At 46.2% G+C, this 16,507-nt stretch overlaps 1 protein-coding gene across 1 annotated transcript in view; it reads left to right on the top strand.

Moving 5' to 3' along the window:
- The first annotated feature begins 865 nt into the window (after nt 1-865).
- TUB (TUB bipartite transcription factor) overlaps nt 866-16,507 on the top strand; it is an 88,977-nt gene continuing 73,335 nt past the window's right edge. Inside the window, exon 1 of the mRNA XM_043903921.1 lies at nt 866-1,118. Coding sequence (XP_043759856.1) covers nt 1,063-1,118 — 56 coding nt within the window. The 5' untranslated portion in view covers nt 866-1,062. The remainder of the gene's footprint in view (nt 1,119-16,507) is intronic.

Genomic DNA, 16,507 nt, shown 5'->3' with positions numbered 1-16,507 from the left:
TTAGGCTTCCACGACCTCTGCAAGAAGATTATACCTGTAAATCCCCAAGCCAGGAGCCCGGGGTGGGGGAAGGGAATGGAAGGAGGGGCGGGGCAGAACCACGGCGCGGTCGGTTCTCCCCAGCCCTCCCCACCCAGCGGGCTCCTCTCCCGTAGACACTTGTCCTTGGGCCACCCTCAGCCAGGTGTAGACGAAGTTAAGCCAATATACCTGGGTGTTTTTTTGTTTTTGTTTTTTCCCCAAAGGATTTTGAGTGGTAATGGAGGGAAAGCATAAAGGAAAATAAACAGAAAGCGATGGCCCTGAAGTAGAAGTGTTTACAGAACTTGGTCTTCAGAACCCAAGGGGGACACAATATGCCTAGGGAATCTGGCTGGGTTAGAGGGAGGAAGAAGTGGATTTTCTCTCGGGTAAGGAGGAGGCTGAGTAGCGACAGTTTTAGGAGAAGGGGCACTTCAGTGGTTAAAGGTTTTCCCTGCTGAAGGCATGGGAGCGGGGACACGGCGGGAATCTTTGAAATTCCGAGATAGGTATTCCCTTTCCTGAGAAGGGCGGCAATAGACCGTAACAGGTTTAATGGATAAAGATCCCACGCAGAAGGAGAGCGGGGGTGACATCTGTCCAGGGTGGTCTGTGTTGTCGGGTGTTCATCCCGGCCTCCTACGCCCGCAGAAGGGAAAACCTCTAAGTAGTCCCTGTCCCGGGAAGGTTTGAAAACAGCGGTGCCCTTGTGACTCCGGAAAAGATGGAACGGTTGCTATGGCGACGTAGAGCACACATCGGAAATAAATAAATAAGCAGTTCTGGCTGCAGCAGCCGCGCCCCCGCGGGACTCGAGCGCGGGGGAGGAGGCCCCTGCGGGCCCGGGTCCCCGCAGCCCGCGCGTCCCCGCCACTGGCAGAGCCGGAGGGGGGGGGTCACCCCCTCGGAGAGGGGGGCCAATGGTACAGTCCTCCGCCCGCGCCCTGGCCCGGCCCGCTGCAAGCAGGCGAGCTCGGATCCCCGCGCCGCCGCGGCCGCCACCGCCGCCAGCTTAGTCCGAAGCAGAGTCGGGAGGCGGAGATGGAGGGAGTCAGCAGCCACCGGACCCTGTCCTACAGCCGCTGGAGCTACGACAGGTAGGGCGGGCGCCTGGAGGATGGGCATCGCAAGGACCCTCCGGGCGGCCCTGAGTGGGCGCTCTCCGAAGCTCGCACTTTTGCGGGAAAAGTCGGCCCTCGCGGGGTGAGAGCGGGTGTGATCGCCCAGACCACCCCCCACCCCCAATCAGGGTGCACTCGAACCCTTGAGTATCCGGGACGGTTGAACGGAGAGCCTCGGATATCCGAAGCCGGAGCCGAGCGAGAGTGTCCTCACACTTGCGGGGCAGAACTGTCGGAGGAGGGCTCCGGGGCACTGGGACCCGCGAGCTGGCACTCACCTCCCACCCCTCCCCCACCCCACTCCAGCTGCCCTGCGGGGGGCGATCCGCGCTGAAACAGCGCAAAAGAGCTTCCAGGGACTGCGGGGCGGGGCGGGCCCGCGGCGCGTGGGGCGAGAAGGGGCGCCCCTCGAGTACGGGCCGCGCCCCCCTTGGCACTGCAGTCGCCGCCTGGGTCTGACCCGCAGGGCCTCGGCGGGGACAGGGTTAGCCCAGGGCGGAGTGCCCCGGGTCGCTGTCGGGGACCCGCTAGTCGCTGCCTGCTGGGCGGATAGAGGTGGCAGCCCGAGGCCGCCTGCTGGGGCCCCAGGAGAGGTACCCGCGCCTGCCGGGTTGCCAGGCTCGGTATCCGCCCGGCGGGGATGCAAAGCGGCTGCCGGCGTGGGCGGTTTAGAGCCGCGCTCCCCACGCACTCCTCCGGGAGGAGGGGATCAGCCATCCTTCTGATGAAATGAGAAAAATAAGAGCAACGGAATGAGTCGGTCATAAAGCGGAGTAGATTTATTCTGAGATTTGGTTCTTTCTACCTTTTTCGGTGTGTTAAATGTCACCCCTCTTGTTAAAATGAAGTCATGGTGATGGTAAATGGATTTTTGATGTTTTTGTCAAAGTTCATAACCCCTTGTCAGTCTCGAGAAAGCTGAAGTTAATTGCTCTGATCCGTGGCCCTTACGGTGAGGGCTGGAAGAGAAACTTCCTTAGCCGGGCTGCTCTAATCTCCCTGAAGTCTGTCTTCCTGCCTTCCTCCTCTCTCCTCTGCTTAAAACCTTCCTGCATCTCCGATAGCCCTTGTGTTCAAAGATTCAGAGGAACAGCTGTCCCTCCTGCCTCAGGCTAATTCCCCTGGGACCCCTCCTTCCCTCCCTCCCTGGGTCTTATCTCCCGCTGACCCCTTCCATCTTCGTCTTTCCCTCTTCACTGGTCACCTCCGTTCAGCCTGTAAACCTCTTCAAATCTGTCTTGTCTCCCTCGGCAGGATAGGTGCAGCTGGGTCACCTCTTTCTGGGCTTTCATTGCCTTCTTTAAGGAAAAAGATCAGTCTGATGCAGTTTCCTCATCCACCCTTCATTGCACAGCCCTAGCAATCAGCCTGCAGTCTGCCTCACAATTCCAGTGAACTTGCTCTTTTGAAAAGCAGTGCTGTCTATGGAGATGAACTCTAAAATGATTGAAATATTAACCCTAAAATAACAAAACTTTCCAGCATGTTGTTCAGATCCCAAACCTCACATTCATTCACTTAATCAACAAACATGTATTGAGTGCAAACTAAGGGCCCTGGAGATAAGGATATAAAAAAATACGTTACTTCCTTCCCCGACTTAAGCTCACAGTCTAGATTCTCAGAGAAATACATGGTAGCACATGCAGCAAATGCATCTTGGGACAAAAAAGCATGATCCATCACCCTTTGCTTGGATTCTGTCACTTGGATTCTCTTTTGTCCCTTTTCCGTTCCATTTGGCCTGAACTTCTTTCCCCCGCCAATATCCCTTGGTGCCAAGTGATTGTTGTACCATAGTCTTCTGGAAAGCAAGCTCAAACTCCTGCTATATAATCTGTAACATTAACATGAGATTATTTGTAGCTTAATCTTCCTTAGCCCACTACCACCACGGTAGTAGGTTTTAGGTGGTGTTGTAGTGCCTATTAATTAATTCAACTGTTTAATTATCATCTTTCTTCCTCAGATCTATTTGGCCTCTCAAATGACCTGAGATTTCTGTTAAAAAAAAAAGTTGATGTTACTGTCTGTTGTATAAGAAATTAATAAAATTATCTGTTTGATTTGGGGTAAAAAAGAAATAAAGAAATACATAGTAGCATTATACCAAAGGTCTAATACATATATGGGAGGAAATATTTAAATTAATTCTATATAGTAACTAAACTTTTTTTCCCCCTGCATAAACAAACAAACAAAAGCAGTTAGTCTCTAGAATTACACAGCCTGAATTCAAATTCTGACTCCACCTAGCTAAGCTTAAACACATTATTTTTCCTCTCTGAACGTGTTCCTTCATCTGTAAAATGGAGAAATATCATGAACTAGATGGATAAATAAACATAAAGGCCTTAGCATTCTGACGTAGTAATAAGTGGTACCTATTGCTGGGAACCCCCTGTGGCTCAGATGGTAAAGAATCTGCCTGCAATATAGGAGACCCAGGTTTGATCTGTTGGTCAGGAAGATCCCCTGGAGAAGGAAATGGCAACCCACTCCAGTATTCTTGCCTGGAGAATCCCATGGACAGAGGAGCCTGTTGGGCTACACCCCATGGAGTTGCCAAGAGTCGGATGCGACTAAGCAACTTTCATTGCTGTTTTATTAATAAATATTGTAAACATCTCCTGTGGGCTTCCCAGCTGGCGCTAGTGGTAAAGAACTTGCCTGCCAGTGCAGGAGACTGATGCAGGTTCAATCCCTGGTCGCAAAAAGTTGGACATGAATATAACGACTGAACACGCATGTATTGTAAATGTCTCTTGGGAGCCCTGGTTTTCCACAGAAACTCAGTTTGAAAATCATTATTCTCCTTTATAGGCCCCCCACATTAAGATATTTCCAGGGATCCTGTCCTCAGAACTCTTTTCTTCTCACTCTGACACCCGTGACACCTGGGGAGCTGTGTGAAGAAAACAGGTTCCCTAGCCCTTGTCCAAAGGAACTGAATCTGAATGTCCAAGTATGGGCCCTTGGAATCAATACTTGGGTAAACCTTCCCAGATGATTCTGGTACAGCTGAAACCACTGATATATACCACCCATTTCCATTTTCTAGTTACTACTTCGTTTTGAAAACGTAAGAATTGAATTATTCAAAAAAGTTATTCAATCCTCAAAAAAGCTGTTAAAAGATTACACAATCAACAAATGCAGATAGTGCACAGACATTAAAAGTGAAGTTCAGTGATTCTGTAGCCCCCCACCCCCAACTCCTAGGAGAAAACCACTGCTAACAGTTAACATAAGCCCCCACCCACCCCCAACTCCTAGGAGAAAACCACTGCTAGCAGTTAACATAAGCCCCCCCCCCACCCCCAACTCCTAGGAGAAAACCACTGCTAGCAGTTAACCCTCCCTTTCCAACCCTGTTCTAGCCTCTGTCCCCACCCCATCTTTGAACCTGGGAAGGTACTCTCCATCACATTCCCATTGAAGTTGACCTCTGTGCTGTGTGTAACCTATTCATATAAGCTATTTCCCCCTTTGCTGCTTCTTTTTTGTTTGTTTGGTTTTGTTTTTTGGATTTTTTTGCGGGGGGCCATGTCCATGTAGCTTGCTCTATCTTAGTTCCCTGACCAGGGATTGAACCTGGGCCCACAGCTGGGGAAGTGCTGAGGCCTAACCACTGGACCACCAGGGCATTCCCTCCCCCTGGCTTCAGAGGCCATTTATGTATCAGTTATCCATGCTGTGTAACACATCACTCCTAAACTTAATGGCTTAGGATAGTAACTGAGTTAGCTCAAGATTTTGTGAATCGGCAATTTGGGCTGGGCAGTTCGGCAGTTTTTGTGGTCTGGGCCAAACTCAGCTTCTTTTGGCTATACTGGCTCACATGTTTAGTGCCTTAGCTGTGAAGGCTAGTCCACCTGGGGCCCCTCTCCTTCAAACAGGCTAACTCAGGTTTCCTTGCATACTACTAGAAGGGTTCCCAGTGCGAGAAAAGAAGCTGTAAGGCCTCTTGGGGCCTAGGTTTAGAACGTCACTTTGCCACACTGTTACTGGCCAAAATAAGTCAAAGGGTAGAGAAATAAGCCTCACTCTCAAGGGAGGAGCTGCAAAGAATTCAAGGCCGTTTGTTACAATATGCTACCTACATTTTAAAAATTATTACCTCCCCTTGGTTCCCACCTTCTAAATGTGAGCACACGCCAAAGCTCTCTCTCCTCTTTTCCATTCTGTTCCATTCCATTCTATTCTCAGTTATCAACTCAATGCTTTTAACATAGAAATCCATATCTTCAACCCCAATCTTTTTAATAGATTTTTTAAAAGAATAATTTTTTTGTTGCACCAGGTCTTTCATTGCTACGTGAGGGCTTTCTCTAGTTGCTGCAAGTGGGGACTACTCACAAGTCGAGGTGCATAGGCTTCTCATTGCAGTGGCTTCTCTTGTTGCAGAGCACAGATTCTAAGGTATACAGTAGTTGTGGGTTGTGGGCTCTAGAGTGCAGGCTTAGTAGCTGTGGCATACAGGCTTCGTTGCCTCACAACGTGTGGAATCTTCGCAGACCAGGGATCGAATCTGTGTTTCCTGCATTGGCAGGCAGAGTCTTAACCTCTGGACCACCAAGGAATTCTTCAACCCTAGTCTTTTTGTTGAGCCTAGCCCTATGTCTCTACATGCCTTACATCTCTACATCTCACAACTAAGTCAAGATCTTCAAAATTGGACCCTTCCCTGATAAATCTATATTCTCTATTTAGATTCCCTGATAGTCAAATGAACACCTCAAGACTTTGACACTGACCTTGAACTTTCCAAGTCTAGTCATTTCATCTGTCTGTCCTTACCTCTACAACTGATTATTAGGAAGATAAAATGAGACAATATATCCAAAATAACTGGCACAAAGTATCATTAACTCCATATGTTCTCAGCAACTTGGCACTTGGCTAACTACCTTGTATCTATTGAGGCTCCAGTCATTATCCCTGGAGCTTTCAATGCCCATGTCAATGACTAAACTAGTACTCCTGCCAATTTTCAGATCTTCCTATTCTAGAGGCTTCTCTTTAGTTATTTACAGGATACATTCCTAGATCTTGATACCTGGAATTGCTTGACTTCTGCTATCATACACATGATCATCCCATTCTCTAGGATGATACTATGGTGTCCTTTAGTGCCTCATCTCTGCATATTCTCTGCAGCCCTTTCCTGGCCTTTCTTCTTAGCTTCCCAGCCAGACCACATGAGAGATCATGAATCAGTCACTCCCATCACTTGGTATTTCCTCACACATGCTCACCACTACCCTAGCCCTGTCTGGATCTCTACCCCCCTTTCTTATGGTGGCACTAGGACCCTATCACATAAACTACACAGCTATGCGGGTTGTCCTCACTTTCATGATCTTCATCGCAGCTTGGCTATCTCCATCATCTCTCAATCTTTTCATTTCTCCTGGTTTACCTTCACTTTCATTTCCCACAAGAGCTTTTCCAAAGCAAGACGACTCCCCCTCAAGACTCCTCTCACTTGACCCTTTCCCCATGTCCCCAGACTCTAAGCAAATGATATTGCCTTTGAGAAAAATCGGTTACATCCAGCTTGATCTTCTGTAACTTCCTGCCTCCACATCACTTTTACTGCACTTCAGTCACTCCCTTGTGGGGACTTTTTCATTGTTTCCACATCTTTCTGTTAGAAACCATTCCATGATAAACATCCTTGTTTAAGACAACAATTTTTTAAACTTTATTTTTATTTTATATCTTTAAAAATATTCATTTATTTATTTATTTGGCTGTGTCCAGTCTTAGTTGCAGTACGCGGGGTCTTTGATCTTCCTCATGGCTTGTGGGACCTTCAGCTGCAGTGTGCAAACTCTTAGTTGTGGAATATGGGATCTAGTTCCCTGACCAGGGATTGAACCCAGGCCCCTTGCACTGGAAATGTGGAGTCTTAGCCACTGGACCACCAGGGAAGTCCCAGATAACATTTTTTTCTCATGATTGATTATTTGATTAGAAGAGGGGTTGTTAGTTTCAGATTTGGGGATTGTTGACAGATTTTTCTCCAAAAGGAGTGAATTGATTTGTATTCTCACATTTAGTCACTTTAATGGCACAGTTGTATGATTATCTATCTGTGAGTTTGACCTCCCAGACTCTGAGACTATGTAGTATAATTGTTCAGAATTTGGATTTTGGATCCAAAGTGACCTGACCTAGAAGCCCAGCTCCCTCAATTATTGGTTATGTAATTTTAAAGCAGTGACAGCTTCTACCTACAAAGAAGATAATAATAATTGTACCTGCCTCTTGAGTAGGCCCATTCATTTAATATGTATTTATTGAGCATCTTCTAAATACCAGACAATATTTCAGGCATGTGAGACAGAGCAGTGAACAAAACCAAGTGCTTGGTCCCAGAGTTCTTACTGTCTAGTGGGGGGAGATAGACATAGACCAAACTATTATATATATATATAAAATAATTATAATTATATATAATATTTTGGTCTGTGTTTATATATGTGTGTGTGTGTGTATCAGTGCTAAGTGAAACATGATCTGGTTAGTGTAAAGAAGAAAAATAAAGCAGGATAAGGACAGAGTCTGACCACATGGGGGTTGGGGTGGTAGTGAGTATGCTGTACTATTTAGTGTGGTCAGGCCAACTCTTTCTGATAAGGTGATGTCTCAGCAGAGACCTGAAAAGAGCCAGAGAGTGAATCATGTGGCTAATGGGGAAGAATGTTTCATGGAAGAGAAATAGTGAGTAAAAAGGTCCTGCAGTAAGAAGGAGCCTGGTGTCTATTTGGGATCAGCACAGAGGCCAGTGTTTCCTTGTGCCTCTTTATAATGTGCTATGCTCAGTCACTTCTGTCCTGTCTGACTCTTTGCAACCCCATGGACTATAGTCCACCAGACTCCTCTGTCCATGGGATTCTCCAGGCAAGAATACTGCAGTGGGTTGCCATGCCCTCCTCCAGGGGAGCTTCCCTACCCAGGAATCAAACCTGCATCACTTACATCTCCTGCATTGACAAGCAGGTTCTGTACCAGTAGCACCACCTGGGAAGCCCGTCTCTTTATAATACTTACTTCCAACTCCCCCCTCCCACCAAGTCCTACTCACCCCATCCTCAGGGAACTACTGGTCTGATTTCTTTGCATTTCCTAGAATTTTGTATAATGGGAATCATTCAGTATGTACTCTTTTTTTGGTCTGGTTTCTTTCATGCAGCATAGTTACTATGATATTCTTCCATGTTTTACATGGATCTGTAGTTCATTTCTTTTTGTTGCTGAGTAATATTCCATTATATGGAGATGTCATAGTTTGTTTATCCATTATCTGATGGTAAACGCTTGGGTTGTTTCCACTTTTTGGCTATTACAACTAAAGTTTGTAACTATATAAGTCTTTGTGTGAACATGTGTTTTTATTTCTCAGTGGTAAACACACCTAGAAACAGACTGGTTGGATCATATGGTAGGTGTACATTTAACTTTTTAAGAAACTGTGCAACTTTTCCAAAGTGGTTGTAGCATTTTACATCCCCACAAGCAGAGTCCCAATTCCTCTGCATCCTTTCACAAACTTTGTAGGGTCAGTCTCTTTCATTTTAACCATTCTAGTAGATATGTTGGGCTTCCCTGGTAACTTGGACGGTAAAGCGTCTGCCTACAATGCAGGAGACCCAGGTTCCATCCCTGGGTTGGGAAGATCCCCTGGAGAAGGAAATGGCAACCCACTCCAGTATTCTTGCCCGGAAAATCCCATGGACTGAGGATCCTGGTAGGCTACAGTCCATGGGGTCGCAAAGAGTCGGAGTAGTATCTCATTATGATTTTTAATTTGCATTTATTTACTGAGCATCTTTTCATGTGCTTATTTGTCATCTATATATCTCCTTTGGGGTCCCATTTTTTAAATTGGGTTTTTCCTTTTTGTTGAATTTTGAGATTTCTTTGCATATTCTGGATACTTTCCTTTATCAGACATGTGACTTGCATATATTTTCTCCAAGTCTATGCTTTTTTTTTCCATTCTCTTATGTATTTTGAAGAGCAGAAGTTTTCACTTTCAACGCAGTCCAATTTATCACTTTCTGCTGTTATGGATTGTGCTTCTGGTGTCATATCTAAAAAATCATTGCCTCACTCAAGGTGACAGAGGTTTTCTCCGAAGACTTTTCTGGTTTTAGGTTTAACATTTTGCGTCTGTGCTCCATTTTGAGTTAACTTTTGTATGTGGTAGGAAGTTCATTTTTTAAAATGAATATTCAATTGTTCCAGCACCATTTGTTGGAAGGACTACTTTTTTCTCCTTAATCATGTGTCTATATATTTATTTCTGTATTCTCTGTTCCTTTGATCTTGTCTGTCTTTTAAACAAATTATTTATTTATTTAGTGAGTTATTCATTTTTTTGGCTGTTCTGGGTCTTTGTTGCCGCATGGGCTTTCCTTTACTCGCGGTTAGCGGGGCTACTCTCTAGTTGCAGTGTGTGGGCTTCTCACTGCAGAGGCTTCTCTCGGTGTGGAGCACAGACCGTGGGACCGACGGGCTTCAGTAGCTGCAGTGCATGGGCTCAGTAGTTGTAGCTCCCAGGTTCTAGAGCACAGGCTCAATAGTTGTGGCACATGGACCTAGCTGCTTGGCAGCATGTGGGACCTTCCCTGAGCAGGGATCGAACACGTGTCTCCTGCATTGCCACATGGATTCTTTACCACTGAGCCACCAGGGAAGCCTGATCTTGTCTTTATTGACGCCAGTACCACACTGTCTTAATTACTTTAGCTTTATGAGTCTTGAAATCAGGTCGTTGAGGACCTTCAACTTTGTTCTTTTCTTCTTTTTCAAACCACAGTACTCATCTATTCCTCCACAGTTGTGAAGATTTCTTTCCGGTTATTAACAGTGTTTGTGGTCCTGCCTGGGGCCCATCCCCAACCCAGAATCAAGCTACAAGGCAGATAAAATCCGGTGGTTTCTTGGAGAGTGTGGAGTCAGAACCATGTGAAAAGGATGATTTGGAGATGGCCTCTCATCCAAGCCCTGGAGATACCAGGATGTTCTTTTTTAAGGTTTTGGCTATTCTGGGTCCTTTTGAAAAATTTCACATTAATTTTACAATGAGATATTCAAGTTCTACAAAAGCAAAACAAACGCCTCCTGGGATTTTGTTTAGGACTGTAGATCAATTTGAGCTTCCCAGGTGGCACTAGTGGTGAAGAACCTGCTTGCCAGTGCAGGAGACATGAGATGAGGCTTTGAACCCTGAGTCGGGAAGAGCACCTAGAGGAGGACCTGGCAACCCACTCCAGTGTTCTTGCCTGGAGAATCCCTCGGACAGAGGAGCCTGGAGGGCTACAGTCCATGGGGTCGCACAGAGTTGGACCCCACCGAAGTGACTGAGCACACACAGAAAATGTATGTAACATAAAATTAGCCATTTTGGCGATTCCCAAGTGTAAATTCAGTAGCATCAATTACAGTCACAATTTTGTGTAACCATTACCACTATAGATTTCTGAAACTGTTTATCACCCCCAAACAAAAACTGTGTGCTCATTAACAAATAACTCCTCGTTTCCCTCTTTTCCCAGCACCTCTAACTTACTTTCTGTCTCTATCAATTTGTCTATTGTAGATATTGGATATAAGAGGAATCATACAATATTTTTTCTTTTGTCTCTGGCTTAGTTCACTTAGGATAATGTTTTCAAGGTTCATCCATGTTGTAGCATGTATGAGATTTCATTTCTTTTTTTTTTTAAACAAAATTTTTAAAAAAAAATTATTTGGCTGTGCCTGGTCTCAGCTGCAGTATGCAGGATCTTTAGTTGCAGCATGTGGGATCTAGCTCCTGGACTGGGTATTGAACCCAGACCCCCCCGCATTGAGAGTATGGAGTCTTAGCCACAGAACCACCAGGGAAATCCCTTCATTCCTTTTTTGGCGGAACAACATTCCATTATATGGATATACTGCATTTTATTTATCCATTAATTTGTTAATGGACACTTGGGCTGTTTCACCTTTTGGCTACTGTGAAAATGCTACTGTGAACATTGGTGTGCAACATTTTATTCCAGTCCCTGTTTTCAGTTCTTTTGGATATATACCTAGGAGTGGGGGTTTCCCAGGTGGTGCTTGTGGTAAAGAACCCACCTGCCAATGCAGGAGATGTAAGAGAAGCAGGTTAGATCCCAGGGTCAGGAAGATCCCCTGGAGAAGGGTATGGTAACCCACTCCAGTATTCTTGCCTGGAGAATCCCATGGACAGAGGAGCCTAGTGGGCTACAGTTCATAGGGTTGCACACGACTGAGCAGCTAAGCAGAGCACAGAACAGGTGTACAACATGATGTTTTGATATACATTTCTATTGTGAAACGATGACCACAATCAAGCTAATTAACATTACCTATCACCTTGCACCTCACATAGGTACCATTTTCTTTCCTTTTTCTTTTTTTGTGGTGAGAGCACTTAAGATATAGTCTTTTAGCAAATTTAAGAATTCAACACAGAGTTGATAAATGTAGTCCCCATGCTGATCATTAGAGCTTCAGGATTTGTTCTTCTTGCATAACTGAAACTTTGTACCCTTTAACTAACAGCTCTCATTTTCCCCATCCCTCCAGCCCCTCCCAATCACCATTCTCCTCTCTGCTTCAGTGGCTTTGACTGTGTTTGAGAAATATATAAGTGATACCATACAGTATTTTTCTTTCTGTGCTGGTTTATTTCAGTTAGCATAATGTCTTCCAGAATTTATCCGTGTTGTCCCGAATGGCAGAATTTCCTTCTTTTTAAAAACCAAATAGTATTCCCTTATAGCTATAGATGTAGATATAAAATCTCACATTGTTAGCCATGTATTGGTCCACAGACATTTAAATTGTTTCCATATCTTGGCTATTGTGAATGATGCTGCAATGAACATGGGGGTGGAGATGTCCCTTTGAGATTCAGATTTCATTTTTTTCTGGATATACTCTTAAGTTGGATTGCTCAATCATATGATAGTTCTATTTCAAATTTTTTGAGGAATTTCCATTCCGTTTTCCACAATGGCTATACCAATTTATATTACCATCAACAGTGTACAAATTTTCACTTTTTTTATAATGTTCTTTGAAGCACAACATATTTTCACTTGGACAAAGTTAAATTTATCCCTTTTTCTTTTGTTTATGCTTTAGGTGTCTTATTTAAAAATCCATTGCCAAATCCAAGGTCATGAAGATTTACCACTGATTCCTTCTAAGTGTTTTTTGGCTTTAGAGTTTATACATAGGTCATGGATTTATTTTGAGTTACTTTTTGTATGTGATGTGAGGTGGGAGTGCAAGCTCATTTCTTTTGGAAATCCAGTTGTTCTGGCACGTCTGTTAAAGAAACTGTTCTTTCCCCATTGAATGGACTTAGCAGTCTTGTGAAAAATCAATTGACCATATCTCAATTTTGAAAATTTAAAAAAATCGGTTGACCACAGATATATGGATTTATTTCTGGACCCTCAATTCTATTCCATTGGTCTATATGTCTATCCTTATGCCAGTACCTCACTGTTTTGATTACTGCAGCTTTGTTATAAGTTTTGAACAGGAGACAAGGGAAGGGAAGCAAGACATGACCTGTTCTAAACATTTTAGGAAGAGCTGTGACTCCCAAGGGACTGGCTTACTGAGATGGCACAAAAGGGGCAGAACTTGAGCTTTGGTATTAGACAGGCCTGGTTCAAGTCGCAGCTCCACCTCTTACTAGCTGTGTAAATGGAGCACAGTTAGGGAAAATCCTTCTTGTTTTGGTTGATTATAAAAAATCATGCTGCCACTTGTGAAAATAAAAGAAACAAAGGTTGAACAGTTTAGAAGTATTATCAAGAAGATATTTAGTCTGCTTTAGTCTTAGTTTCCCCATCTGTAAAATGGGGTGATGATTTTCTTATAGTGAAGGGTCTTGTGAAAATTGGATGAGATAATGCTCATGTACCCTTTCAGGTGGGCTGTGGATTAGCAGAAATAGACCACACTCATATCCACTATAGGATTAGACAGAATGAATTTCCTAACTTAATTGGCCTAGAGATTATTGGTGACAAGGGACCATACTGGCTGGGGTCGCCACAGCATATTTTGCTGTTTGGTTCCCACACAGATCATGAAGCTTCTGGTGATACTCTGCCCAGGTGGGTTTCTGTCAACTTGAGAAAGCAGCCAAATTCTTGTAAAAATAGCCTTTTTGTATTTAATGCTTACTTTACCATGCCGAGAGAATGTGACACTAACAAGATATGTTGTTCTGTTTTCAAAAAGTAGGCCCTCCTGTCACAGGGAAAAAAATTAGTCTCTCCTGGTTCTTGAATCTAACTTGATGTCAGCAAAACCACATACTTCTGGTGGGGAGGGGGTGGGATAGGGGATGGGGGAGGGGGGCAGCCACAGCCACGTCTAGATGTTCCTGAACTTTGGCTTTTTCCTCACGGTGTTCGGATCACTTGCACAGTACCTGTGGGACCTTGGAAAAACTCCTTAACTGCTGTGAGCCTCCATTTCCTTATCTTCAAAATGGACATAATAATAGTACTCATCTCATAGCGTTGTTGTGAGGGTTAAATGAGTTAATGTATAGAGGCTTAATGAATGCCGAGTGCTTGGGACAGTGCCTGGCACATAGCAAGTGCTATTTAAGTGTTAGCTGTTGTCATTATGAACTGGCATGTAGCAGGGCTCTCTGCTAATGTCAGGAGTTTTCTGTCCAATGGAATCTGAAAGTTGGGCCATTCCTAGCCACAGGGACAGATGTGGTGACCCAGGCAGGAGAAGCTCTGTGAGGAGAGTGGGCAAGAAAGGGAGGAGGCAGAGATGGGTCAGGAGTACATGGAGGGAGGTAGTCAAGGGGTTACAGAGGCTAATGAAGACCCATTGGGCACCAGTTGAAACCAATTGGATGAGAGGGCACAGCTGTAGGAACTCCGAGCCAGGGGCAGATGGACTTGAGAGTCAAGAACCTTAGCCAGTGCCTGAGGTGTGTGTGACAAGGTTCAGCTTCCCCAAGAAGGACTGGGGCTCGGCCTCACCACTGGGCCTCAGTGGAGAATCCACAAGTACAGCAGGACATGGAAACAGATCCCTCTTTGAGGACTTGGACCCATGCCATCACTGTTGAGAGACCCCTGCAGAGGGATCTGTAAGGATGAGTCAGTTAATCCCAGTCCCCAGTGCTGGTGGGCCAGAATCAGCAGAGAAGCTGGAAGGGACTGGGCCGGAGCAGGGCCGACCAGGCCTGCGGGCTGATCCCTGTAGCTTGTGAGTTCACAGGCTGCTTATTCCAAAATAAGGGTGGGATCCTTCTGCTGTCTATACACGTTTTATGAAGATGTGTTGCACACAGCACTGTTGAGGGAGTCAGGAGTCCAGGATTTGAGTCCACCCCATTCATTCCCATTCTGTCTCTGGGCCAGTCCCTTGGCTCTCTGGGCCTATTTCCCCTGTAGTAGAAGGAGGTGGACTGGGTACTGAAGCACTCTTATAGTTCTGGTGTTCTGTGAGTACATGGCCTACGGCCTCAGTGTGGTCTGTGATTGGGAAGGCTGGGGTGGAGAGAGGAGGAGAGGGTGGGCTGGGATTGTAACCCTGGCCATGGCAGTACCAGCTTAGGGGTCGCTGGGCAGGGGAGGCTGCAGTGGCCACCAGAGGTAGGTGACTGAAGACCTGCTTTGTTCCAGAGCTTTTAGCGTATAGCTGCTGCTGCTTCTTCTTCTTAAGATGAATTTGTAGCTGTGTAAGATCGAGAGAGCTGGACTGGGTGAATCAAAGGTGATAGATGGTCCAGGGGTCAATGGAGGAGAGTTCTGGAGGAGGGTGGTGAGTATAGGATGGCCTGTCTCCCATGTAGCTGGAATGATTGAGGCTCAGGGTGATTAGGGGGTGGGGAGAAGAGTCAGTCATGGCTGAGGGCAAGGACTTCTTGAGGACTTTAGGACTTACTCCCACTCAGGTTTGAAGTCATCAGTCACTGGGGTTTCCCAGGTAGGGTTACTGGAATTATTTCTATTTAGTGTGTGCTCAGTCGCTTTGCAACCCCAAGGACTACAGCCCTCCAGGCTCTTCTCTCCATGAAATTTCCTTGGCAAGAATACTAGAATGGGTTGCCAACTTCCTCCTCCGAGGGATCTTCCTGACCCAGGGATCAAACCTGGGTCTTCTGCATCAGCAGGCAGATTCTTTACTGCTGAGCTACCTGGGAAGCCCTAATATCATTGGATGCATTTAAGCAAAAGCAGAAAGACCCTGAGACAGAGACATATCTGTGACCAGAGGAGGAAGGAAGGGCCTGCTATGCCCACAGTTTGGAGGACAATTGCCAAGCTGGGGCCCCAGGGATAATTCCTTTATCCTGCCAAAATTTGTGGCTTGTCAATAGATAAATGTCAGCTGAGCCCGGGTCCCCTCTGGGAGATTCTGGTCCAACAGGTGCCTGGGTGAGATGCTCATCTGTGCCCTCCATCCCTGTCAGCCCCCCTCTGAGGTCTCAGGCAGATGATCTGGTCTTCTAATGTGAATATGAACAAAAGAAACCCTGCGTGTGTGTATGTGTGCGTGCGCATGGGTCTGTCATGCTTTAGGGAACATCCTGCCCATGCTGTTGCCATGGACGCAGACTTCTGAAGGTAAACCAGGCCAGACCCCAATGGAAGGCAGCATTAGAATGAGGGGCAGAGTTCAGGTCAGGCAACCTTTGCAATCAGGGAGGGCCTGCAGCAGGGTAATGCGGATCTAGGGTTATCTTCTGACCAGGTGCCCCTCCTCAGCAAAGACTTCATCCCAGCCTGGCTGTGCCTCCTCTGCCCTCGCTGGCACTGCAGACCAACTCGCCCTCAGGCCAGGAAGGCCTGGCCCCTCCCTCCAGTCTGGTTGGCCCTGGGTGGGAGGTTCTGGGTGGGGTCCTCTCCTCTCCCACACCAAGTGGCAGAGAGCAGATGCAGCGATGGGTTGGGCTCCACTGGGAGAAGGCTTCTGTAAGTGTGTTTCCCTGCACGTGCAACTGAGTGTGCGCGCCAGGAAGAATGTATCTCGGGTGTGTGCCCGTCGTGCTGGGGAGTGTGTGCACCATGGTGCCTGTTGATGAGTTTGTACATCTTTGCGGGGAAGAATGTGTCACCACCGAGAGTGGCTCTCCCTGGATGTGAATGGAAGTACTGTGCTGGGGAGGATTGATTCTGTGTGGGACTGGCCAGCTTCCTCCCCGTCTTCCCCCTCACTCCCACCATCGTTGGCTCCTGCCTCTGGTAGGGACGATTGGGAAGTGGAGGAAGACGGCTCCATTGCCCTTTGTCTTGGCCCAAGACTAGGCATGGTTGGGCCAGGAGCCTGCTCTGACACGCCTTGCCTGG

Source organism: Cervus elaphus, chromosome 1, assembly GCF_910594005.1.
Source record: "Cervus elaphus chromosome 1, mCerEla1.1, whole genome shotgun sequence".
Lineage (NCBI taxonomy): Eukaryota > Metazoa > Chordata > Mammalia > Artiodactyla > Cervidae > Cervus > Cervus elaphus.
This window is presented reverse-complemented; position numbering and strand designations above follow the sequence as displayed.